The following is a 26090-nucleotide window of genomic DNA, read 5'->3' as shown; positions in this document are numbered from 1 at the left end:
TGTGATCCAGGCAGTTTTAGGGAAGGCGTTGCCATATCTCCTCACCCAAATCCTGGCATTACCTAGTCAGCTTGGAAGGCAAGTGTGTGTTCTGCCCCATCACCAGCATCAGTATGGTAGAGGGACTTAAAAATAAAAGCAAGTTGGGGACCTCTGGGCCGCTCACCCCTGCCTCAACCTCGCGATCTCAATGCTGAACGCACAGACCTGTGGACTGCCCCGGAACACCTGCGCCAAGCCAACATCTCGCAGAAAGGAGACGTGTACAGCTATGGGATCATCGCCCAGGAGATCATCCTGCGGAGAGAAACCTTCTACACGCTCAGCTGTCGGGACCAGAAGGGTGAGAGTCTGACCCTTCGGGGGCCTTCCCTGGGACCCAGCAGGAATTCTAGGCTGACTGAGACCCCGAGGTTTCTGTGACCACATCTCAGTCCCTCATCTGCGAAAACAATATCACATCTACCCTCCACACTCCACAGGGTAGTTGGAGGAATTCAGGGACAGTACGAACGTTAGAGAGCTCTGAAAAGCATAGGCCAATATACCACTGCCAGCTGCCACTACCGCAATTTTGTGAGTTAGAGAATCTCGCCTTACAATTTCTTGCTTTCCTTCTGATTCCAGTAAGAGACGTGTGTCTGCTTCACACCTGAACTAGATCACTCTAGCGGGACAACACATATTTTAGTTCTTACTAAGAGCAGATCTATGGTTTTGTCACATGTCCTCTCAGGGAGGACACGTCTCCTTCCGTTCATCCAGTCCTCGCTTTACTGAGCACTTATTACGTGCCAGCTCTTACCTGTCTGGGGGATGGAGGTGGCTAAGGGATATAGGGAGGACAGGCTAGGGTCTTGGTCAGAGGAAGCCTCCCTAAGACAGTGGTCTCTGAGTTAAGTTTTAAAGGGTTAGTAGCCTTAACTTAAGGTAATCTCCTGGGTGTAAGGGGGCATGAGACCCCTTCACCTGGTGGATCATCCATTCATTCACATCTGTCTGTCAAGTGCTGGCCTAGGCTCTGCCACGCTCCCACTGGGTACCCACCCAGGCACGGTGAACCAATTCAGAGCCTGGAGGCTGCTGCTAAAATTCCTTCACGCTGCATTCTTTCTTGTAATTTGAATTCTTCCTACCCCACCAGAGAAGATTTTCAGAGTGGAGTATTCCGACGGAGTGAAACCCTTCCGCCCTGATCTGTTCCTGGAAACAGCAGAGGAAAAAGAGCTGGAAGTGAGTATATCTCCCTGCATGGAGTTTTCCTGGGCCTCTGCAAGAGGACCACAGACTTGGTGGATTAACACAACAGAAATGTATACGCTTACAGTTCTGGAGGCCAGAAGTGTGAAATGAGTTGCCAGAAGGTCATGCTTCTTCCAGAGGCTCTAGGGGAGAATCCATTCCTTGCTCCTTCCAGGAGCTTCTGGTGGCTACTGACATTCCTTGGCTTGTGGCCACAATGCTCTAATCTCTGCTTCCAGGCCACATTCTCCTCTTCTGTCTGTCTAATCTCCCTCTCCTTCCCTCCTATAGAAGGATACATGTGATTACCCTCAGGCCCATCAAGATAATCCAGATTATCTCCCCATGCAAGACCCTTCACTTAATCATATCTGCAAAGACCCTTTTTCCAAATAAGGTAACTGGTTCCAGGGGTTGGGACACACCCTTGAGAGCCGCTCTCAGCCTACCATACTCCCAACTCAGGAAGGAGCTCAAGTACACATTACATTCTCGATTTTTAGGAGCTAAAAGAGCAAGATTCCATGTGATACCCATATTAAGCTTATAAATACTACCTCCTGGTTAAAAAATAAATACGCCAACATCTAGAAACAATAGAGAAATGTACTTTCACTATTTCTATCCTTCCCCTGAAGAAAATGGAGATTTCCTCTGTATCTGCTTAATTTTTTTGTAATCCCTCACAGAGGCCTTTAAGGGCTGTGGGAAAAAAAATTCTAATTTTTTTTTTAGAACTTTATCTGAGCTTTTATAATCCAGAAGATGGTAAGTAAATGTTTAAAAAATATTTATGGTCGGGGGGCTTCCCTGGTGGTGCAGTGGTTGAGAGTCCGCCTGCCGATGCAGGGGACACGGGTTCATGCCCCAGTCCAGGAAGATCCCACATGCCGTGGAGCAGCTGTGCCCGTGAGCCATGGCCGCTGAGCCTGCGCGTCCAGAGCCTGTACTCCGCAACGGGAGAGGCCACAGCAGTGAGAGGCCCACGTACCGCCAAAAAAAAAAAAAAAATATATATATATATATATATATATATATATATATATATATATATTTATGGTCGTTAAAAATTTTTTTTAAACTTTTGTTCCTTGCAGGATAAAGATAAAAATATTTTGCTTTAATTTGCAAGCAACCTGCCAGATGCGGTTATGGCCAGACTCTGCTGGGCATGAATGGGCCATTTTCTTTCTCTCTTTTGCAGCATTAAAGGCAGGTTGTACCCAGGGTTCTGAGCTACATCTGCTTCTATCCTTGCTTCTCCTCATGCCTTCCTTTCCTCCTGCTTTTCTGGATCCTGGGATTCCTCCCCACACATCAGCATCTCTCTTCTCAAACCCTCCTTTCTAGCCTGAGTGTATCCACATGTCGTTTACAACCTCTTTCACCAAAGCATCCTCCTTATCAGTTCACTCGTGTGGCTGGATGGTTCTGGAGTTGGATATGAGGAATTCGACTGCATTATCTAGTAGCTGGTTCCAACAGAATACAGGCCCAAAACTCCAAGACTTGGCAATGCCTGAAGAGCATCTGCTGTTTCACGGGCGGTGCCGTATCAGCCCATTTGTCAGTGCTTCTTCTGTCCCTTCTTTGCTAAGGCATAAGCCAGCAGATCGTTTTCCCAGGCAGGAGCATCACCTAGTGGTGAGTACAGGCAACCATGGTTCCATACCGTGGTCCTGTCCCTCCCCAGGGACTCTCGTTCAGGCAAAAGAACGCAGGTAGGGACTGTATCTAGTATCATTTGTGATCCTGTTTGGGGTCAGAGTGAAGAACAAACTTTATTATTTAAAACAAATGGTTTTCACCATGCTTTTTGATCCCACAAAAGCTGCAAACAAGTGGTATCAAACGAAAGATGGTTTCACAGGCTTCCTCATGTCTCCCTCTCCCTCCGTACCTCCCCTTCCTCGCTTCTCTTCACCGCAGCTGGGCATTGCATCACCTGGGGAACTTAAAAATGTATAGATTAGTGTCCTTTGGCCATGCAACATCTGGGACATACTTATGCTAAAGAAACTATTCGTTGTTTATCTGAAATTCAGGTTTAACTGGGTGTCCTGTATTTCTATTTGCTATATCTGAGAACCCTAACAAGGCCCCTTCCCAAACCAGTTAATTCAGAATCTCCCAAAATCATAAGAAGTTTTGTGAACGCTCCCCAGGCGATTCCACGGTCAGGCATGGTTGAAAACTAACGTCATAGAGCCTCACTCATTTAGAGTCACTTGCCTCGTACTCACAGAGCCCAGCTCGTCCTGGGCACAAAGCCTGCAAACAAAGCCTGCACAAAGCCTGCAAACGTCCGTCCGTGAAGCATTTTGTCTCTCCCATCAACCCCACCTGGTCTAAATCAGTATCTCCGTTTTCCTTAGTTTAGGATCGAAGGGACACTAGGACCTTGTAGTTTATCCATTCTAAATGTAATTGTTTGCATCTACTAACCCTACACTCCCAGTCCATCCCACTCCCTCCCCCCTCCCCTTGGCAACCACAAGTCTGATCTCTATGTCTATGAGTCTGTTTCTGTTTTGTAGATAGGTTCATTTGTGCCGTATTTTAGATTCTACCTATAAGTGATATCATATGGTATTTGTCTTTCTCCTTCCAACTTACTTCACTTCCACCTCTTCTTTCTTCCAGGTCTATCTGCTTGTCAAAAACTGCTGGGAGGAAGATCCAGAAAAGAGGCCAGACTTCAAGAAAATCGAGAATACACTGGCCAAGATATTTGGGTAGGGCTGAAATTTTTACTTTTCCCTTCTAATTTCAGATTTTTCTAATAATAGCTGACATTCTGTGGCAGCTAAGTATGAGAATGTCTTTTCTAATGAAAGATCACAGACTACAATACCTGTCTCCAAAAAATTAAAATGGTATGGAGATGAACAGACCATTTTCTTGGGGGAATAATCACTTGAAACGTTAAGTACTGTACTCAAGGGCAAAACTTGCCTGATTCGAAAATAAATTCCGACTGATCTGTTAAAAATATAGTTCCCTGACCCTTCTGCAGGTAACTAGGATTTAGAAGTCTAGTACAAATCTGCACAAAACCCTGGATAATTCTGAAGATCAAAAAGTTTCTTACAGTTTTAAAATCTTAAGATCAGCAACTTCGGCCTTAAGCACTTGAGCCATGAATCGGATTATAATTCAGGATCAAAAAAAGTAACATACAGTTATCCAGTAAGACTGAACTTTAGATTTCCCATGTTTTCGGTTAGCGTGCAGGGTGAGAAAAATAGCTCTGAGGTAAGAGTTAGGAGATCTAGTTTCTAGGCTAGGATCTAATAATAGCTAGTTGTGGGACATTGGGCAAAACACCCGAACTGGGTATCAATTTTGTTGCTGGTAAAATTGGAATGAAAAAGATGATTTCTGCAGTTCCTTCCAGCTCTTTCTGTAGTTCTCATCAAGTCAAAGACACAGATACTTAGTGAAGCTAATTTAATAAAGCCCAGGACTGAGGTGGGGTAGAGGGAAGACAGTGAAAGTGTGATCATTGATTGTTTGATCTAAACCGTCATATGTGGAAAAGGAGCAGGAAATAATAAATGATTTATTATTTTCATTCCTTCCCAGACCTGTTACTAAGAGCAGATGAGACTGTGTGTGTGACAGATGAAATGTAAGCTTGTGAAGATAAAACTAGGCCCCTGATATTTAGCCTTTAATATGGTGGTTCTCAACTTGGCTGCACACTGAAATCACCTGGGGAGATTTTTAAACTACTGATGCCAGAATCCTACCCTAGAGAGTCTGGTGTAATTGATCTGGGTGCAGGCTGGCATCAGGAGTTTAAATAAGCTCCTCAAGTGATTAAAATACACAGCCAAGGTTGAGGAAACTGTTTTAATTGAATCAGTTCATCATGAAATAAGATAATCCATATCTTACACCTGCTCCCTCACTCTTTCTACCCAGCTAGACTCCATAATGGTTTCCGGTAAGAATCTCCTAGGGACCTTGTTAAATATTTCTCTTAATCCCAAACCTAGCAGTTTCCAGTCATATAGGTCTGTGATAGGACTCAGAAAAGTACTCAATTTTTAACAAACATCCTGCCCCACACCAAGGGGATTATGATGTAGTCCATCTTTTTGAGTACAGAAATGGCAACTTGTAATCATTGTTGTGATAATGAAATGGTATGATCTATTCATCCCTTCACAACAGCTGTGTGGGACTCAGTGTGCCTCCCGACTGGGCTCTGCACCTAGGCGTGTCACACGGTCACGAGAAGCTGCCATCTCATCTAAGTTGTCTTGATCTAACAAAATACTCCAGAGTTAGGGCTTTTGCTCTAGGACCCTGATTCTGTCTGTATAGGAGATACTACATAAGGCTCAGCTTTACTTTTCTTGGTCCTTTTCTTATATTCCCCTTTATTGCAAGTTGCTCCTTTTTAAAATTTTAGAAAATATGAATAAGCAAACAAGAAAGTAAAAACATCACCTGGTTTTTAATAGATGACCACCAGTTTTCAAAAATTAAAAATGGGATGATAATTTTTGCTGTTTTATAAACTGGCTGTTTTCACTTAATAATATAGAGGTAGCGTCTTTGTGTGTACCACGATTCTAATTTGTGTTTAATGATACATTCATATTCCATCGTTTCATATTTTAATCACTTTTTGTTACACATTTAGGTTATTTTTAAATGTTTGCTTGTGAAGAATACTGTGGCTTTCTTTGTAGTTAACTTTCAGCACATGCATGATTGTTTCCTTCGGATAATTCTTAGAAGTAGGGTTGATGGGCCGATCGGCATAAGCATTCTTAAAGCTTATGACACATTTTACCAGATTTCCCTCCAGAAAGGCTGTAATGTATATTTTTCTTCCGTCTTACCTACATTGATTACCATTGTGCTCACATTTGTTTTTCTTTTTTTTAAATGTTATTTCTATTTCTTTGATCCTTCCTCAGGTTAAAAATTTTTGCTACATTTGTTGGTCATTTTTATTCTTTCTTAGTTTAATTACCTGTTTATGATATTTGCCCATTGTTTTAATGGATGCTCATGTTTTCTTGATAATATGGAGACCTCTTCATCTATCACTACCTACAGCCTTTTCCATGACCAAAAAAATGAAACTTACATGGATACCTTGATCCGACGTCTGCAGCTGTATTCCCGAAACCTGGAACATCTGGTGGAAGAAAGGACACAGCTGTACAAGGCAGAGAGGGACAGGGCGGACAGGCTTAATTTCATGTTGCTCCCAAGGTAAGGAAGTCCTCCCGCGGACGTGATCTTCCAGACTCCGCAGACATGCTCAGCCCTTAAGGCTGAAAGCCAAAGCATATTTGTCTAGCATTGGTTTTCTCTGTATTTATATAGGATTGGTCCCTTTCGCATATTCTTCAACAGATTGTTGTGTTTAAAAATGCACGTATCCCCACTTTCACAGGCACTGCTCTAGATATACTTGAACAATTTAATATGTACAGAACATGTATCTATTCTGGATGCTAGTAAATAAATAAGAATCATACTGTATTAGGGGTTGTGACAACATTATTGAATTTTTTATGTATATAAACCATATGTTTTAGAGTGGTTTCTATCAGTCTTATTTTACACTTCTATGACACTGTGAACTAAAGAAGAAGAATTTTTTAAAATCAAAGGTGAAGAAAGAGACCAAAAAATTTGTCTGTTTCAATAATAAGCTATAGGTAGAATCTCTAAACCTTCAGAAGTAAACTGCTCACCTTCAGACTGAGTTGGAGTATATTAAAATAAATTATGCTATTTCCCACCAAACATTTTAATTTAGTGCTGATTTAAATATAACATGTTGTTACTTAGTGCATTTTAGTCAAGTTTATATTGTACAATAAAATATGAGAAAATATATTTTTTTAAAAATTCATGTACCTTGCTAAGCCTTTGCACTGTCTAAATAGCTAGAAGAAAGAGGTTGTTTTCCAGTGGCTGTGTGGTGCCATGGAAGGAGCATGGACGGTAGAGTTAAGGTGACCTGGGTTCCAGCATCTCTTGGCCACTTCTGCTAAGTGTGGGACCTTAGGCACTGTCTCTCCCCAGTCCAAAAATGGAAATTAAAGTTTTCCTACAGAATCTGTGAGCTTTAAGGCATTTTCAGGTACTGTTAGTTTCTTTGCTTTCTTCTGTCTGCCTCAAAGTAGAGGCCAAATTACAAGAAGTGGGAGCATCTTTAGTGGAGAAGGTATGGTCCCACTCTCCCCAGGTGTCTCATCACACAGGCATCTACGGGCTGATCTCTATTTTGTGAAACAATATTACAACCATGACAGAAGAGAAAGAAATTAAGGTTGAAATCCCAGTTTAACATTTTATAAGTGTTGGTCCTCAGGTAATAACTAAGAAATATTAAGATAAGCAAGAAATTAAAATGTGAACAGCTGGGAGATAGGTTGGACCAAGGGACCCACAACTGTCATAAGTGAGAGGTAATGCTCTCTGCTCAATGAGTGATAAACTGTCCTCTTAGATTAAGCATAAGCGAGGCAGTGTCGCATTGGGTGAAATCATGGAAACTGAGGTCAGCTAGGCCTGACTTCAAATCATGGTTCCACCACCTACTTGTGATCTGCAGCCTTGGACAAGTTACCTAAACACTGCAAGCCTCAGTTTCCCATCATAGGCTGGCTCAAAGAATCCTCTAAAATAATGTGCACAATATAAGGTACTTAGCACAGTGTCTGTAACGTCCATCGTTGTTATTACTATGCATAGTAGTTACGACTTTTATATATTACTTGCATTAATTATTTTGAACCCATGCTCATTGAGCATATCAGCTCTACATTAATAAAGGAATGATTTTGAGCTCATATGAGTTGTTTTCTAAATAAAGAAATAGTTTCTCTTCTACAAGCCTGAATGAGGAGGTAGGAGTTACACACATGCCCTGTTCAGCCATCTGGCCCTGAAGAAAGCCTAATGCAGAACCCACGTGCCCTCAGCCTGGCATTGGTACCCTGGGCATAGGCTGGAGCCCTTATTATTCACTTTAGAGATGGAGTTTCTGTTAGTGCTCTGTGAATGTTCTTTATGTAATGCATCAGTCCTTGCCTGGCCTTTCATGCTGAGTTGTGACAAAAACAACATCCTGATGATTTAGCTGCCTTCCCAGCTTTTTGATGGTTTTAACCAATAATGACACTCACGGTTTGAAACAGCTGGCTCAGCACCGTGGATTTTTTTCCTACCCTTGGTTCAGTGTGCCATGTTGACCACTAGACGGGAGATGTTCCTGTTGGATCACCAAAGATTGTAGAGCAAGGGCTGCAATACACAATGACTACAGGGCAAGTCACTTTGATCATTTATATACAAGTTCTTTATATTTGCGAAAGAAAACTAAAATATACATGCATGACACCTAGAAGAATCCAAAATAAATATTACAGCAAAATTGTAAATAAGTTGCAGGTAGGAGCCAGATACTACTTAGACACTTATTTCACAGTACTCCTGGGGGTTTTGAAACAGGTTAAAATAGAAGTTTTTTCTACCTATGGAAAAAACTACCTACCTGTGGGAAGCACTTCTAAGACTCTGTATACTGTGTCAGCAAAAACCTGTTATCAAAGTTCACCAGGTTAAGTCATAGCCCTTCCTTCATTTATCCACCAACATTAGTTCCTTTCTCAGGTAACATACTATTTTCTAAGCTCATATGACTTTTCAGCTATAAGCAGTAAAATGAAGGGCAAAGATGGCGAAATATCCAATCTTATCATTAGTCTATGTAGCCTCCAAATAATCTGCACCCTTCTACGGGGCACGTAAAGAACCACCACCCCAGACGGGCCCCTGCGAATCTAACCAGCCACACGGCAGGGATGGTTTTCAAGTTCCCAAATTTCATCATCGTACCAACTGAAGGGACCTCCCTTGATGCTCTGAAGGTTTTCTAAATGAGTTTTGGGAATGCTGGTGGTTGATTGGCTGTCTGTTTTCCAGGAAAGTGCCAGACCTTCTTCCTTTACTACAGCCAGCACACCTCCAAATCTTCCCCATCACCCCGAGGATCCGAGGCCTGGGTTGTGCAGGAATGTGATGCAATTACAAGGCTGAAGGATGGGAGTTACTGAGTTCCAGCACTGGCTCTGCCCTCAGTGGCTCTGGGACCTTGAGCAAGTCATACTTTTTTATTTGGTTGGGTTTTTTTGGCTGCACCGTGCAGCTTGTGGGATCTCAGTTCCCCAACCAGGGATTGAACCCAGGCCCTGGACAGTGAAAGCATGGAGTCCTAACCACTGGGCCACCAGGGAACTCCCCATACTTTCTTTTTAAGCCTCAGCTTTCTCATCTGGAAAAGTAAGGGATTTTATGACCTCTGTCGTACCTCCCAGCTTGCAGGCGGTCCATACTCTGGTCCTTTACCAAGTGATCCCAAAGGCAGACAAGGAACACGCAGCCTCATGTCAGCACCCCTCCACCCCATTTACTCAATGAAAAGGCAACTTGGCACATAAAGGAAGCGTGGCATCTCTTCTTGTGGTTCTTCTCTCTTAATTCTGAGCCTAATATACTGCCCTTTAGGTCTGTTCAACAGAGATAGTCTAAGTTGCTTCTATTCGACTTGTGCAGTTTTAGCAGAATTTTAACTTGTTTACGTGGTAACTGATGTTGCTTTTTAAAGGACCCAATTCTGCTCCAAAATGTTTCAAATAAATCCGGGTTCAGAATATATCAAAATTCATTTTAAATACATTATTTCTTCATAGTGATATTAAACAAGGCCGTGTTAAATATGCCAGGGAAGTAAAACTATTTACTGATGAGAAAGTCAGATCTGATAGCTATCGTGAGTCAAGCTCTTACATCAATGACACACTCTCCTTCTCGGCTTCTGGATGTAGAGCTCTATCTAGAAGAAGCTATCAATAGAGAGGTAAAAAGTGAGCAAGTATTAGGATTGTGTAGGTATTACAGTTATGTGTACATGTATATTAGTGTTATAATCAAGTATTAAATTAATACTGAACCTCCTATTCATCTGAGGTCAAATACATGTGTTACGTGTGTGTGTAGTATATTCATACATTTGGTTTATGCAAACTATCTTTGCTTCCTAGCCACACAATTCACTGGAAATCCCCAATTTTAGAATTCCTGGTGGACAATTAGTACAGCCTCAAAGATTTCTGTAGGGGAAGGAGAAATTTGCTGAAGTTGAAGGCCTTGTTTTTCGCTTCCTCATCTAGGCTGGTGGTCAAGTCTCTGAAGGAGAAAGGCATAGTGGAGCCTGAACTATACGAGGAAGTTACAATCTACTTCAGTGACATTGTGGGGTTCACCACCATCTGCAAGTATAGCACCCCCATGGAAGTGGTGGACATGCTCAACGACATCTATAAGAATTTTGACCACATTCTCGATCACCACGACGTGTACAAGGTAACCACTTCACCTAATAGGCTGAATGATGGTTCAGCCCCAGGTCAGCAGATCCAGAATTGGTTGTTTCTGTTATTACAGTCCTCCGTCGCTACCCACTAGCCCCTCTGCCCCAGGATTGGTTCCAGGACCCCCATGGATCCCCAAATCCCCAGATGCTCAAGTCCCTTGTATAAAATGGCATATTTGCATATGACCTATGTACATCCCCATGTACTTTAAACCATCTGTAGATTACTTATAATACCTAATACAATGTAGATGCTATATAAATAGTTGCTGGAGTGTGGCAAATTCAAGTTTTACTTTTTGGAACTTTCTGGAATTTTGTTTAAATATTTTTGATTCATGGTTCATTGAATCCACAGTGCGGAACCTGTGGATACAGAGGCCAGCTCTACTCAGGTCTTGTCCTTTGTAATTTAAGATTTAATGAATTAGTGGTTGAATCTGAGCTAAAAGTGAAGGGAAGTGGAAGAATAAGAAGGGTTGTAAGTCGAAATGACCTTGTGACTTTAAGGACCAATATGAAAGACACAAAATACAGTCCAGCAGGAATGAATTTGGGGTGTTAAATTTAGGGAAAGTGGTTTCCTCTTCAGTCATCTTCACAAAATGGGCAGTGTTTAGGCTGATTATGAATGAAGGAGAGAAGGTACCAGAGTTATTCTCAGGAGAATTGGAATCTTTTGTCATTGTTGCTGAAGTAGCAAGCATCGTTCGAAGAAGAGTAAAGAACAGAGCTGGATCTGTTGCCTGACCAGGATGCCGGCCAGTTCCGGGCTGATAATGTCTGAATCGGAAGAGTAAAGGAGAATTGCATTCCCACATTTTCATGTTGGAAAAGCAGCAGAGCATGTGGAACAAGTAACTTCAGAATTAGAGCTCTTTATTCAAATCCCAGGTTGCCCCACCTCATTGCATGACCTCATAAAATATAGTATTTAATTTCAGCAAGTCTCAATCTACCTATCTGTAAAATGGCACAATAATACCTAACTCAATGGATTATTTTGAAGATTACTGAGATAAACAATATGACTAAAACTCTGTATGCTTAAGTTTAGGGGTCATTCATGTAACAGTCTGTTATGATGGTTTTACCCACAGGGAGGACTTCCTTTTAGGATTTATCTTAGCCCAGTCCTCACCCTATGTAGATCAGAAAGCCATGCTAACAAGAGTTCCCGTTGAATAGAAAATGATTATGCATTTTTTTTTTTTCTTTTGCGGTATGCGGGCCTCTCACTGTTGTGGCCTCTCCCGTTGCGGAGCACAGGCTCCGGACGCGCAGGCTCAGCGGCCATGGCTCACGGACCCAGCCACTCCGTGGCATGTGCGATCTTCCCGGACCGGGGCACGAACCCGTGTCCCCTGCATCGGCAGGCGGACTCTCAACCACTGCACCACCAGGGAAGCCCGATTATGCATTTTAGAGATACTCAGCAAAATGAAGTTAACTAACCAACACACGTGAACTATGTATATGATTATGAAAATATTAAAAGGGAGAACATTTATCAAAGAATAAATAAGTCTACTACCTATTGCAAGAAAAGTGATTGGAATCATAGTACAAGAAAGTGTATTATGTCTTAGAGGAACCTATAATTATTATTATTTATTTTTTTAACATCTTTATTGGAGTATAATTGCTTTACAATGGTGTGTTAGTTTCTACTTTATAACAAAGTGAATCAGCTATACGTATACATATATCCCCATATCCCCTCCCTCTTGCGTCTCCCTCCCACCCTCCCTATCCCACCCCTCTAGGTGGTCACAAAGCACCAAGCTGATCTCCCTGTGCTATGTGGCTGCTTCCCACTAGCTTCACATTTGGTAGTGTGTATATGTCCATGCCACTGTCTCACTTCATCCCAGCTTACCCTTACCCCTCCTGGTGCCCTCCAGTCCATTCTCTACATCTGTGTCTTTATTCCTGTCTTGCCCCTAGGTTCATCAGAACCTTTTTTTTTTTTTTTTAGATTCCATATATATGTGTTAGCATACAGTATTTGTTTTTCTCTTTCTCACTTACTTCACTTTGTGTGACATACTCTAGGTCCATCCACCTCGCTACAAATAACTCAATTTCGTTTCTTTTTATGGCTGAGTAATATTCCATCATATATATGTGCCACATCTTTATCCATTCATCTGTCGATGGACACTTAGGTTGCTTCCATGTCCTGGCTATTGTAAGTAGAGCTGCAATGAACATTGTGGTACATGACTCATTTTGAATTATGGTTTTCTCAGGGTATATGCCCAGTAGTGGGATTGCTGGGTCGTATGGTAGTTCTATTTTTAGTTTTTTAAGGAACCTCCATACTGTTCTCGGTAGTGGCTGTATCAATTTACATTCCCACCAGCAGTGCAGGAGGGTTCCCTTTTCTCCACACCCTCTCCAACATTTATTGTTTGTAGATTTTTTGATGATGGCCATTCTGACTGGTGTGAGATGATATCTCATTGTAGTTTTGACTTGCATTTCTCTAATGATTAGTGATGTTGAGCATCCTTTCATGTGTTTGTTGGCAGTCTGTATATCTTCTTTGGAGAAATGTCTATTTAGGTCTCCTGCCCATTTTTGGATTGGGTTGTTTGTTTTTTTGATATTGAGCTGCATGAGCTTCTTGTATATTTTGGAGATTAATCCTCTGTCAGTTGCTTCGTTTGCAAATATTTTCTCCCATTCTGAGGGTTGTCTTTTCGTCTTGTTTATGGTTTCCTTTGCTGTGCAAAAGCTTTTAGGTTTCATTAGGTCCCATTTGTTTATTTTTGTTTTTATTTCCATTTCTCTAGGAGGTGGGTCAGAAAGGATCTTGCTGTGATTTATGTCATAGAATGTTCTGCCTGTGTTTTCCCTAAGAGTTTTATAGTGTCTGACTTTACATTTAGGTCTTTAATCCATTTTGAGTTTTATAATTATTTTTTGTCAAATAGTTTATAAAAAATGATAAGAGCCAAAGATGACTTTTCTGGTATTTGGAGGTGTTCCTAAAATTATATAAAGCCATTCAGATTATTTCAACATTGATAGAATTGTCATTACATCTGGATGATTCATATTATTATAAAGTACTTTCATATGGTTAAAATCCTTTATAGTGGGGACTTCCCTGGTGGTGCAGTGGTTAAGAATCTGCCTGCCAATGCAGCCGACGTGTGTTCGAGCCCTGGTCTGGTAAGATCCCACATGCCGCGGAGCAACTAAGCCCGTGCGCCACAACTACTGCAGCCCGTGCACCTAGAACCCGCGCTCCGCAACAAGAGAAGCCACCACAATGAGAGGCCTGTGCACCGCAACGAAGAGTAGCCCCTGCTCGCCACAACTAGGGAAAGCCCGTGCGCAGCAACGAAGACCCAACACAGCCAAAAATTAATTTAAAAATTAATTTAAAAAATATTTTAAAAAATCCTTTATAGTTGTTTTATCAGCTATTTCACTAGGCTATAAAAACCCTGAAGAAATTAGCATAGAACTGGTCTTGAACTAGTCCCAGAAAAAGCGTACAGGGCCATGCTCATACTGAGTTCTCGAAAATTTTTGTATTTTTATGTGACTAACTGCTTCTGTTTGATTTCTTGTGCCATTAGAAGGGGCAGATTCACTAATGAGAAACTACTTCCACAGGTGGAAACCATTGGTGATGCCTACATGGTGGCTAGTGGTTTGCCTAAGAGAAATGGCAACCGGCATGCAATTGACATCGCCAAGATGGCTTTGGACATCCTCAGCTTCATGGGGACCTTTGAGCTAGAGCATCTTCCCGGCCTCCCAATATGGATTCGCATTGGAATTCACTCTGGTATGTAGTTGAGCATTGTAGCAATCGAGAACCGTATGTACTTCTGTGCACCGACTAAATCAGAAAGGTTAAAGGATCTTCAGACATGATCAATTTTCACATGAGGTTTACTCTTGAATCCTCCTGCCAAATACGAAGTCGAGTTACACATCCTGACATAATTAGACCTATAATTAGTCTCTAGAGAGTTCTAGGAAACGACAACCATGACAGCACTCATGGAACGATAAACACCAACCACAAACTGAAATACCAAGCTCCAGACTTCCTATTCAAGCCACCCTATTTACTATGTCATTTATCTCTTCCCCATTCCCTCCCTCTCCCCCACCCCCAACTTCTGTGTATTTTTTTTCCACTAAAATATTACAGTATCTTAAATGGATTATGTTATCTACAGGGGGAAAACATATCTGTTCAGATCCCTACAATAAAAGGGCGTTTATGTTCCCCCAACCCCTCAGTGGTACAGAAAGTACATGGATCACTTTAAAGACCATGAAACTTATCCAACCTTGAATGTAGAGATTTGAGAAGATGAGTTACGAATACAGCAAGTCCCCTACATACGAACCTTCAAGTTGTGAACTTTTAAAGATGCAAACATGCGTTCGCGTGTCCAGTCATGTAAGTTAGTTCACATGTCTGGCGTATGTTGTCACATGCGTGCATCCTCTACAAGTGGCTGTGCTTTTGTGTCCTTTACTGTACAGCACTGTTTAGAGTACAGTAGTGCAGTATCTTTATTTCAAGCCCAGGATGTCCAGAAGTGAGCGTAAAAGCAGCGATGACGTCGCTGGTACTACTGTGCTTTTCAAGGTACTGTACTGTAAGATTAAAAATGTTTTCTTTATTTTTTGTGTTTGTTTTTTATGTATTATTTGTGTGAAAAGTATTATAAACCTATTACAGTACAGTACTATATAGCCAATTGTGTTAGTTGGTTACCTAGGCTAACTTTGTTGGACTTACGAACAAATTAGACTTAACACGCTCTCGGAACAGGGCTCGTTCCTATGTAGGGACTTATGGTATTACAAAATATAGTGGTAGAGGAACTCAGAAGTCATCTAGATTAATCTTTTACAGGGCATAAATTATAGTTTCCAAGATAAGTAATAATATAACCACGTTTAGAACAAATAATCCCAGGACTCCCTGAAAACTCAGTATTTTCAAAGTCAGCTCACTCCTTTATCAAATAGTTGTAATTGTTAGACAATCTTTCCTTGTGTTAAAGTAAATCACATCTCCCTATAATTTCTTGTCATTGCCCCTTTATCTGCCCTCCAAGCCTCACAGAAGACACAGGGTAGAGAAAACCCAAGAGGTCACTCCAGGCTTTGTGGTGAGGGCCAGACAACTGCATTTGCAAAAGTCATCCTGTATCCACCGTGCCTAGCACAGAGTCAGACAGTAAATATTTGGTTGAGTAATGAATCACTGAGAGTCTCAGAGTGACAGTAACTAGAAGTTAAGAACTGCTGCCACATCTTTGACAGCCAGGGACATAGCTGTGGCCTTCCCCAGTCATGTCACAACCAAATTGTCGTAGATGTTTACATGTACACATAAGGGAACTGTTCGGCATCTCCCTGACCCATCACAAATTGTCGGGCCTGGAGGAAGGGACAGCAGCAGAACTGATGGAACCAGGGAGAGAGAATGGAGCTCTGGGTCCTGGTCCCCTCTCTTTTCCTCTGTGACCTACTCAATGCCTGAGTGACTGCCAGGGCCCAGGCACTGTCACATTGGGCTGGAATGAGAGTAAATAGTAGACACATATACCGGGACGGGTTTATCCCTGAGAAATTAAAAGGTTGCAGTTAAATATTGATAGTTGAAGACAAAACATAACATCTGCAGGCATTTTCCACCTCCAGGCCCTTCCCAGTTTTATCATTCCATTTTTGAAGTGACTAGTCAAGACACAGCCTTGGGAAGCTCAGAGACCTTTTTTTTTTTTTTTAATTTATTTTATTGAAGTATAGTTGATTTACAATGTATTAGTTTCTGGTGTATAGCAAAGTGATTCATTTATACATACATATACTAGTTTGCATCTGCTAATCCCAAACTCCCAGTCTGTCCCTCCCCTCGTCCCCCCTTCCCCTTGGCAACCACAGGTTGTTCTCTATGTCTGTGAGTCTGTATCTGTTTCGTAGATAAGTTCATTTGTGCCATATTTTAGATTCTGGGAAGCTCAGAGAGCTTCTAATCAGGTAGCTGCTGCTGTTTTTGCTTGTTTTTTATTTCTCTGTGCCTTGTTTTGTTTTTTGCATTGAACCTAACAGGGGAGGGTTCAGTATTTTTATTTTTTCAGTGTGCATAAACAATGAACAACTCAATGTTCAATTTTTTCAGTGTTCATAAACACAGAGTATTTGTAGGATGAATCTATCAAGAAACTCATAGAGGTCAAAACCCAGTCAGCCAACCATAAAATCAATAGTTACCTCTATCCAAAACCCGATTTTGCAGTTTCTGAGTTAATCTTTAACTTCGAAAATTTTAACTCCTTGCATTCCGTCATTCCACACAAATGCTTGCATGAGCAAACCCTTCTTTCCTACCTGATATGCCACTGTGCATCGCCTTGCCTTGGCTTTTGTTCTTCTTTTTGGAGTATCCTTGTGCGACAGGCTCCCCATTCTGTATTCACATGGTGCATGAAATGCTCAGGGAAGAAGATGCCAAGTCCTTGTCTTCTGGGTCTTCCATCATCAGGCCACCAATGCCAAAAAGCCTACTCTGACTTAAATAAAAATAAAATAAAACAAACTTGGGCCACTGAGCCTTAGAGTGTACTGTGCTCTCCAGCAGTTCAGAGCTCCGGGCTGTGTGGCTGGAAGGGAAGCAAGCAGTGGGATCGTCTTCATCCTTCCTGAGAGCCTTCTATTTAATATATTAAAGAGGGGGACTTCCCTCGTGGTCCAGTGGTAAAGAATCCACCTTAACAATGCAGGGGATGCGGGTTCGATCCCTGGTCAGGGAACTAAGATCCCACATGCTGCAGGGCAGCTAAGCCTGCTGAGCTCACGCACCTCAACTAGAGAGCCCGCGTGCTGCAAACTACAGAGCCCAGGCGCTCTGGAGCCCACGCGCCACAACTAGAGAGAGAAAACCCACGTGCCATAACTAGAGAGAAGCCCGCGCGCTGCGACAAAAGATCCCGTGTGCCACAACTAAGACCCAGTGTGGCCGAAAATAAATAAAATAAATAAATAAATAAATCTTTATATATATGTGTGTGTATATATATACATATATATATACATATGTATACATACATATATACACATATATATACATATATATATATACACACACACATATATATATAATCTCAAGGAGCACTTTACACCTCTGCAGCCTAGATCTCTGGATGCCTTGTTTCTTGCCAATGCGCTTCTCTGTGCTAGAGCAAAATACTTTCTGAAAGCGTGATTTGAATAACGGTGCTCCCCCAGTGAATACATTGACTTAAAGCAAAAGTCACAGGTCGCATTTCCCACCTTGAACCGCTTCTCCATGAAATGAGGTATCGCGCGTCGTGACCCTGAGAAGAGGCCTGCCCCTCCCCCCCCCCCCACTCCACTGTGTGACTTCTGTTGCCTCCACCTCTTGCTTTCTGTCCCTCTCAGGTCCCTGTGCTGCTGGAGTTGTGGGCATCAAGATGCCCCGTTATTGCCTGTTCGGAGATACAGTCAACACAGCCTCGCGGATGGAATCCACTGGCCTCCGTAAGAAGGGAGACTGCTTTTTTTAGAGGACAGAGATTCTGTCTTCCAGCAGAGGGGAATTGTAGGATAAAATGCAGAATAAGTTCCAGTGAGATGAAGAATGACTCTTCACACTGACTGGCCGTGAGCCTGGGTCAATCCAGTCCTTGCTACAAATTGCCGTTTACTGATAACTTTTTTTTTTTGCGGTACGCGGCCCTCTCACTGCTGTGGCCTCTCCTGTTGCGGAGCACAGGCTCCATGGCTCACGGGCCAGCCGCTCCGCGGCATGTGGGACCTTCCCACACCGGGGCACGAACCCGCGTCCCCTGCATCGGCAGGCGGACTCTCAACCACTGTGCCACCAGGGAAGCCTTACTGATAACTGTTTTATTCTTCCTTTTTGACTCAGTTTTAGACTGTTATCATTAATTTGGGTTCATTTGCAATGCATTCAGGCATGCTCTACCTGGAATAGCCATGAAATTTAGCATAGATCCATGTAAGTTAAACAGAAATTCCATTTAACAGAAATCTATTCAGGCCAAGGGTATGAACAGAAGAGCCTGAAGGGAAGGGCTAATGATGCCATAGCTTCTGCTTGTCTCTATATTACCTGCAGACAGGAGGGAGTTCCTAGGACATTTAAAGTACGATGGTAGTTACACATATAGCCCGTAAAGCTGTGGCGTTGGACTTGGTTCCTGGAAGGAGCCTGATATCTGTGGCAGCGGCCGCCATTTACATGGCCTCACAGGCATCAGCTGAGAAAAGGACCCAAAACGAAATTGGAGATATTACTGGTGTTGCTGATCAGACAGTCCTACAGACTAATCTGTCCTCGGGCCCCAGATCTGTTTCCTACAGACTTCAAATTTGACACCCCTGTGAACAAACTACCACAGCTATAAATTTAGGCAGCTAATGTCAAGCTCCTGTGAACACTGAACTTTGCCCGATGTACATAGCCTATACAAAGTGCTGGATTGAGCCTTTAATAAGGAAAAACGAAAGACATGGTATGCATTCCAGGGCTAAATTTTTTTTTAGGTTTACTTTTTTTTTTTAATTTATTTATTTTTATTTATTTTTGGCTACGTCAGGTCTTCGTTCCTGCACGCAGGATTTCTCTTAAACTGAATAGAAATTCAGTGGGTTAGATACAGAGTATATACCCTGGTTCACTTTCCTATTCCTCTTTTATTTGGTTTTCCTTGGAATTGGCTTTAATAAAGAAAATGATAAGTATTTGTTATATGCAAAAGCTTATATTGCGTTTGTCTGGCAAGGTAGAGGCAGTGTGTGTTACATCTAGTAAATGCTCAATAAAGACCTATGACTATGATAATATTAGAAATATATACAAGAGAGAAAGAAAGCATTGGTAATGTGTGTGCGGGCTTACAAGACACTGGTGGTAGTATGGTATTTTGGCAGTCTACTGACAACCTGATACTGGTTTGAACTAGAAAATCACGGTGTAAAGGAAATAATAAGGTTGGGGCCAAACAGACGGGTTAAAATCATAACTATACAAGTCACTGTCTGTGTAAGCTTGGGAGGAAGTTACCTCACCTTTCTAGGCATCAGAAAGTTGAAGATACAAATTGAGGATGGGATTCCAACCTTGCTGGAAGTGTTTCTGGAAGGAGTTGAAGTGATGTGTTTTAAGCATTGAGCAGCCCTCTGGTACATGGTAGGCAGGCAATACGGGGTTTTCATTATTCTTACTGTTGTTACTGTCTGTGGCACCCAGAGTGGGAAGGTGTTATATAGTAATCAATCAGTGAATGAGATTGCCCTCACCACTTGTTTGTTAGAAGGATAACCGTTACCCCGGAAGAGTAAAATACGAGAAAATCAAGACTCTATAACTCTCTCCAGAATCTTCACCTTGCCGCCAACACTTTAGCTACTTGTTGGAATGTGTATATGGAGACACCAGAGCAAATTCCACCTTTTAAGCTCAGCACCACAGGCTAGATCCAAAGCCAGGCCCAGGGGCTCCCACTCTGAGCTGGGATGAGAATTTACGGGGCACAACCTAAGGAGCCCCCTCACTCAGGACCCTCTCTCTTCCCATGTGCGATAATAGTTCTTATCTCACTGATGATATTTTTAAGTATTTTTACTACAGTATCTAAGCTGCCAAGAGCACCTGTAATAAATATTCTGGCTCAAGGGGAAACAAATGGCGCCATATAATAGCTTTCAAAACGGGTGAGATTTTCATTGATCTATTTTGCATTTCCAGCCTTGAGAATTCATGTGAGTGGCTCCACAATATCCATCCTGAAGAGAACGGAGTGCCAGTTCCTGTATGAAGTGAGAGGAGAAACGTACTTAAAGGTAAGGAGTCCACAGAGACAGCACCCAGAAAAAAGCTCTCACCAGCACCTGGGGGATGCCTCCTTTGAGACTGGACATCCAATGTTCAGTATATTGATGAGCATGAGAATGAAGGGTGCTTTCCTGCTCTCCCCGCAATGATCACCCACCCTCCCCTGTAGGAGAAGCTACCACCGAAGACTATAAACTCAGAACATCCCTTTACTCCAAAGACCCCTCCTGATGTTTTGAACTATGGCCACTACGTTATAAAATGCTTTCACCATTTCTTTCACCTGTATCCAGGTTTGTCCCCGGTTCCCCCTCCACTCCCAAGAGCTAAGTCTATTGCAGGACTACTTTAGTCAAAGCCCCCCTCTCCCCACTTATGTCCTCGCTTTTACTGCAAGATGCTGCTACTCTCTAAGCCCACCTTTCTTGCTCTACTTTTCTGCGGTTCTGGACCAGTGAACCTCAAGGTGTGGCTCCACATTCTGACTCAGCATCGCCCGGGCACTTGTTACAATGCAGATGCCTGGACTCCCCCCACAGGCCTGCTGAGTCAGACTCTCCTCGGGTGTAGATCAGAAATCTGTACTTGAAACACATACTCTATGTGACTGTGATGCGCAGGGAGATGTAAGAATCCCCGTTTCAGATGCGCCATGCTGCCCCGCACATTTAGAACAGCAGCCCTCGAGAGCCACCGCGCGTCTCCAGGTGGCCCACCGGCTGCTAGTTGAAGGCAACCGCACTCACAGTTGGTCTGAAGCCAATGATCGGCCAAGACCACCTGCCTCTACTAGTCATAGGGCCGCTGGCCTCTACTCTGTGACAACTGCGAGAGCCTCCTTTTAGGTAGTTGTGTCCAAACATCACACTTGCTTTTTTAATTCTCCGTAAATACATTTTCTGCAGGGTGTTCCCCCCAAAACAGAAGTGGTCTAAGGATTATTACAGTCCAAACAGAGCCCCAAACCACAATTGTTTTGAATGAGTGATTTTTAAAAATATAAATATCCAGTCTCCTTTTCAAATACAAGCTCTAGCAAAAACAGAATTGCCTGTGTTTCCCTTTATTTTATAGCCTCCAGATGGGCCCAGCCAGTGGTACTTAGTGAATGTTTATTACAATGCACATGCGTTTATAATTTACACACTTAATGTGGGGAAACTGTGGCACAAGTTTCGTGGCAAAGTTTTGGGACAAAAAGGGCCGGAATAAAACGTAGACAACAGAAACCAGTTGGATTCGTTGGCGTAGCAGGATTGCAGATGGATGTCCTTCCTTCTTCATTTAGAGCTCTTGTGCTGTTGCTGTGGTGATATTTTGAAATATCTTTTGGGAAAAAAGAAAATTCTACTTTGAAAAAACACGTCTGGTGGATGAGAGACTTATTTTTTAACAGGCACTTAGAAATAAAGATCGGTCTACAGATAATGCAAATCATATCAGGAACAGGTGCTGTCCTAAAATATAGGCACTGATGAGAAACTCAGAGGTGAAATGTCTTTTGGAAACAGATACTTGTCAGAACGGTGGGTCAGAACGATGGGCTAGAGTCGACTGTCTTGGTCTCCATGGTACACACCTTTCTTTTCTCTCTAGGGAAGAGGAACTGAGACCACCTACTGGCTGACCGGGGGGAAGGACCAGGAGTACAACCTGCCAACCCCTCCAACCGCGTAAGCTGCCTGCGGCTGTGATGGGGAGGGGTGGGGGAGGGGAGGTCTTGGCTTTGTAAGTTGTGCTACGTGCAGCCGGTTTAACTGTGGTCAAGTGCTTTGCCAGTGGCAGTGATGCAATGAATACAAGGTGAGAGACTACACACGTGACAAAGCTTGGAAACCTCCCTTCTCTGACTGCTAGAGGGTTTCAGGTCTGCTCAGGAGACCAGAGGACAGTTTAGGGCTCCCTCCCTGCCCCTCTGGTCGTAACAAAAGTAGAGCAGCGGAACACACTGTACTGCATTGCCTCCTGTGCCTGCAGTGCTCTGCCGTCACCCGATGAAACAGGAACGCCCCCAGCTCCAGGACTGCGGGTCTGGGTCTTCACATGGAGCATGTGTTCCCCGTGAGATGAGGAAGACAGGTTTCAGGTCCAAGTAACCGGTTTCAGGTTCCCCTAAAGATGACTCAAATGGTCTTCCAGTTGCACCTTGGCCACTGCGATCAGTCACTGTGGCCATTGGAATGGCTTTTGCTGTGGTGGAGAAACCCTGTTTTGCAGACTCCTAGACGCAGGACCCAGACACATGGGGAAGACCGTAGAGATGCCAAGACAACCCAGATCATCCCTGGGTCACGGGGGACCTGGCCCCTTATTAAGAGCACCCCAGGTCCCTTCTAAACTCTTGAAACCCTCCACCTGTTGTGAGCCCTCCCCAGACAAGCCACACTCCTAGGAAGGTGTGGGACCAATGTGTTTTCAGAGTTTCGTGGTGGCAGGGTCCTAGCACCCTCCTGGCTTCCTTTCCCCTCCCTGCAGAGGTATGTGTAAACCTAACCGTGCCTCCGAATTCCGCAGCATGTTGTTTCACTTTGAAATTGAAATATATCAATAATTTCCTGCTCGAAATATATTCTGCTTTTCCTACAACTACACAGAGCAGGGATGACAGATCTTTAAGCTCATCAAGGGAAGGCAAGGATCATTTTGTGTTCTCTGGACTTCCTGTGTTCAGCCCAGAATAGGTGTTCAACAAGTATTCAGTGAATGGAACTGGCGGTTCTGGAGCTGAGGGATAGTCTGTATGAATTGCTGAGAAGATCCGTTTTCCCTCCGCACTCTCTCTCCAGGGAAAACCAACAGCGATTGCAAGCCGAGTTTGTAGACATGATCGCCAGCTCTTTACAGAAAAGACAGGCCTCAGGGATAAGGAACAGAAAACCAACCCGGGTAGCCAGCTACAAGAAGGGCACCCTGGAATACTTGCAGCTGAACACGACAGACAAGGAGAGCACCCATTTTTAAACCTCAGTGAAGTCTAAGGGCTCGGGCAAACTAAGCCCAGCTGCACTTGGGCAGGTGTCCTGAAGCTTCCATTTCCCTGACAGCTCAGTGGAACGGAAGAAGACTTAGATGCAACCTCTTCAGCCTCGGCTGCCCTGTCTGGAACACAGACTTGCTTCTGTGAATCAGATGTATGCCCTCAGTGCGATAATTACCTTTTATTCTGGGGCCCAATCTCAACAGTTACCCCAGGGAGCTTTGACCTGGGAAAGAAGAGGAATGAATGTACCATCTCGAAGTTGAGGAGATTTTGTTCTTATTTCGCCTATTTTTGTTTTGTTTTGTTTACTGGCTCTTTTTCCTTCTGTATTCGTGATAGGATTCTTTTTTTAATTGTTGCAATTATATTTTAAGTACTTTGTCTCCATTAAATTATATTTAACTCATAATTTTTGCAGAAAATATGCAGTATATGAGGTAGGAATAAAAGTTAAGTGTTTCCTGGGTCTGTGGATGTGTTTCCATCTTTTCCACCCATTTTTCCTGGAATGCACCATCCATCGCCTTGCACTCACTGAAAAACTGACTTAATTCCCCTGCACTGAAGGAGGGCAAAGCTAGCATCATTGCTCAGGGATACGAACCTTGACGTTTATCATTACCTGTGTGCATGTGGTAATTTTGTGTCTAGCCCTCTACCATAGGAGCTGGGCTAAATTCAAATCCTGTTTACCTGTAAAGACACATTACTTCAAACTCTTCAAACCCCCTTTCACATCCAGCAGCAATCTCTTGCCCCTTCTAATGGCACTCCAGCATGACTCGTCTGCTTGAAATCTCTGGGGAAAGGACAAAAGTCAGGTTGAGTAGACTAGTATCAGCAAGGGCAAGAACAAGCATGTTACACCCTGGCACTAAACCACTAAAACAACTGCTCTAACCACATCATGCCTCCCCAGGCCTCTGCCACAAAAGCCACCCCAGAGATTAAGAAACAGGTTATGTCTTCTCCATCACCTGGAAAAGCAGACAATCAAAAAGTAATAGGGCTTCCCTGGTGGCGCAGTGGTTGAGAGTCCACCTGCCAATGCAGGGGACACAGGTTCATGCCCCGGTCCAGGAGGATCCCACATGCTGTGGAGCGGCTGCGCCCGTGAGCCGTGGCCACTGAGCCTGCGCGTCCGGAGCCTGTGCTCCGCAACGGGAGAGACCACAACAGTGAGAGGCCCGCGTACCGCAAAAAAAAAAAAAAAAAAAGTAATAAATTATCTCCTGATATATAGGTTGAACACGTAATATGCAGCAAGAGTCCTTCCTTGGAATCTGGAGGTTTATAATCTGTCTGTGCCTCTGTGTCCAGCACAAGGAGACTTTATACACAGGGATGAGGTCGTGGCATGGAAGTTCTTGGTCATTCATTCATTCAGGAAACATATTTGACCTTCTCCTTTTATTCCAGGGACTGGGCTTAATGTAGGCGGTAGAGACATACAGTCTCTGCCAAACCTTGAATCTTATAGGAGAGAGAGAAATGGAAAGAGATAAGTGGGTGTGGGGACCAAGCAGCATCCTTGACAACAGGCAAACTTAGCAACTCTAAGGTCGACCAGAAAATTGTTTTTAATGCTCACAGGGCATTGATGAAAAACTTCTCAGTTGAAGGCTCCAGTGTTTGTATTCTATTATAGACTCTACGTGGTTGTGAAATATTTCTTGACCTTTAAACAGATGTGTGGCCTCGGCTTGACCACTTAACAGTGTGGATGTATAACACCAGTGATGACAGTGACTAAGAATAGTACCGGCCAAATTCCTTCTCTGCTCTTTTCTAGCTGTAAATTAATTAATGTCTCCAAGCCTCTGTTTCATTAATAAATCATTAATCATAATATCCACCTCAAGGAGTTGTTATAATGATTTTTTTTAATGAAATTTGTCAAGAACCTAGCACAGTGGTTCATATAGTAGATTTTCAACATATAACCTCTACCTTCAACTTTTCCCGCCTCTCTCTACTTGCTTAATTAGTCAGAACTAAAGCATTTCAAACACAGGACTTTCATGTGCAATAAGCATACTTCAGACGATTTTCTTTCAAGGATTGATTATAGAATTTTTCAAATGTACACAAAAGTAGAGAGAATAGCTTATGAATCCCCATCGAGTCATCATCAATTTCAAGAATTACCAATGTTTTCCCAACCTTGTTTCATCTATCTTCTACGAACTTTGTTTGTTTTACCAGATTGTTTTAAAAGAACTTCCAAATATCCTGTCTTTCACCTATAAATACCTCAATACATCTTCTTAAAAAATTTTTTTATGGAAGTATAGTGATAGAAAATGTTGTGTTTCAGGTATACAGCAAAGTGATTCAGTTTTATATATACATATATATGTATATAAACATATATATATATTCTTTTTCAGATCTTTTCCATGATAGGTTATTACAAGATATTAAATATAGTTCCCTGTGCTATAGGTCCTTGTCGTTTATCTATTTTATATATAGTAGTGTGTGTCTGTTAATCCCAAACTCCTAACTTATCCCTCCCCCCCCCTTAACCAGTTGACAAACAGTTTATGTAAAGGGCCAAGCAGTAAATAGTTCACACTTGGCAGGCA

The 26090-nt window shown here is 42.7% G+C and overlaps 1 protein-coding gene and 2 long non-coding RNA genes across 7 annotated transcripts in view; 1 reads left to right on the top strand and 2 right to left on the bottom strand.

Annotated features, from left to right (window-relative positions):
• The window catches only part of GUCY2C (guanylate cyclase 2C), an 89851-nt gene that overhangs the window by 53400 nt on the left and 10361 nt on the right, over nucleotides 1-26090 (top strand). For 4 of the 5 annotated variants that reach the window (XM_089920345.1, XM_089920344.1, XM_022577644.3 and 1 more), the window contains 10 exons: nucleotides 206-343; nucleotides 1145-1233; nucleotides 3886-3977; nucleotides 6319-6477; nucleotides 10452-10644; nucleotides 14285-14459; nucleotides 18104-18202; nucleotides 20436-20530; nucleotides 22119-22195; nucleotides 23309-25363. In XM_089920345.1, coding sequence (XP_089776471.1) covers nucleotides 206-343; nucleotides 1145-1233; nucleotides 3886-3977; nucleotides 6319-6477; nucleotides 10452-10644; nucleotides 14285-14459; nucleotides 18104-18202; nucleotides 20436-20530; nucleotides 22119-22195; nucleotides 23309-23483 — 1292 coding nt within the window. In that variant the 3' untranslated portion in view covers nucleotides 23484-25363. Of the gene's footprint in view, nucleotides 1-205; nucleotides 344-1144; nucleotides 1234-3885; nucleotides 3978-6318; nucleotides 6478-10451; nucleotides 10645-14284; nucleotides 14460-18103; nucleotides 18203-20435; nucleotides 20531-22118; nucleotides 22196-23308; nucleotides 25364-26090 lie in introns of those variants that run through there. The other variant, XM_022577646.3, reaches the window with a different exon arrangement.
• Nucleotides 3005-11983, bottom strand: LOC111176793 (uncharacterized). Its single transcript, XR_002645152.3, has 2 exons — nucleotides 6350-11983; nucleotides 3005-3195 (listed from the first exon to the last, which is right to left on the bottom strand). It is a non-coding gene; the product is annotated as an uncharacterized LOC111176793 (long non-coding RNA).
• Nucleotides 14806-26090, bottom strand: part of LOC149747957 (uncharacterized) — a 66638-nt gene continuing 55353 nt past the window's right edge. The window contains exons 2-3 of the long non-coding RNA XR_016394876.1: nucleotides 24196-24301; nucleotides 14806-21848 (exon numbers count right to left, since the gene is read on the bottom strand). This is a non-coding gene — a long non-coding RNA (uncharacterized LOC149747957). The remainder of the gene's footprint in view (nucleotides 21849-24195; nucleotides 24302-26090) is intronic.

The sequence above is a fragment of the Delphinapterus leucas genome, chromosome 11 (assembly GCF_059928025.1).
Source record: "Delphinapterus leucas isolate spDelLeu-1000000601 "Yukka" chromosome 11, BTC_Dleu_Yukka2, whole genome shotgun sequence".
In the NCBI taxonomy this organism is placed as follows: Eukaryota; Metazoa; Chordata; class Mammalia; order Artiodactyla; family Monodontidae; genus Delphinapterus; species Delphinapterus leucas.
Note: the sequence above shows the minus strand (reverse complement) of the source record. Positions and strands in the feature narration are given on the sequence as shown.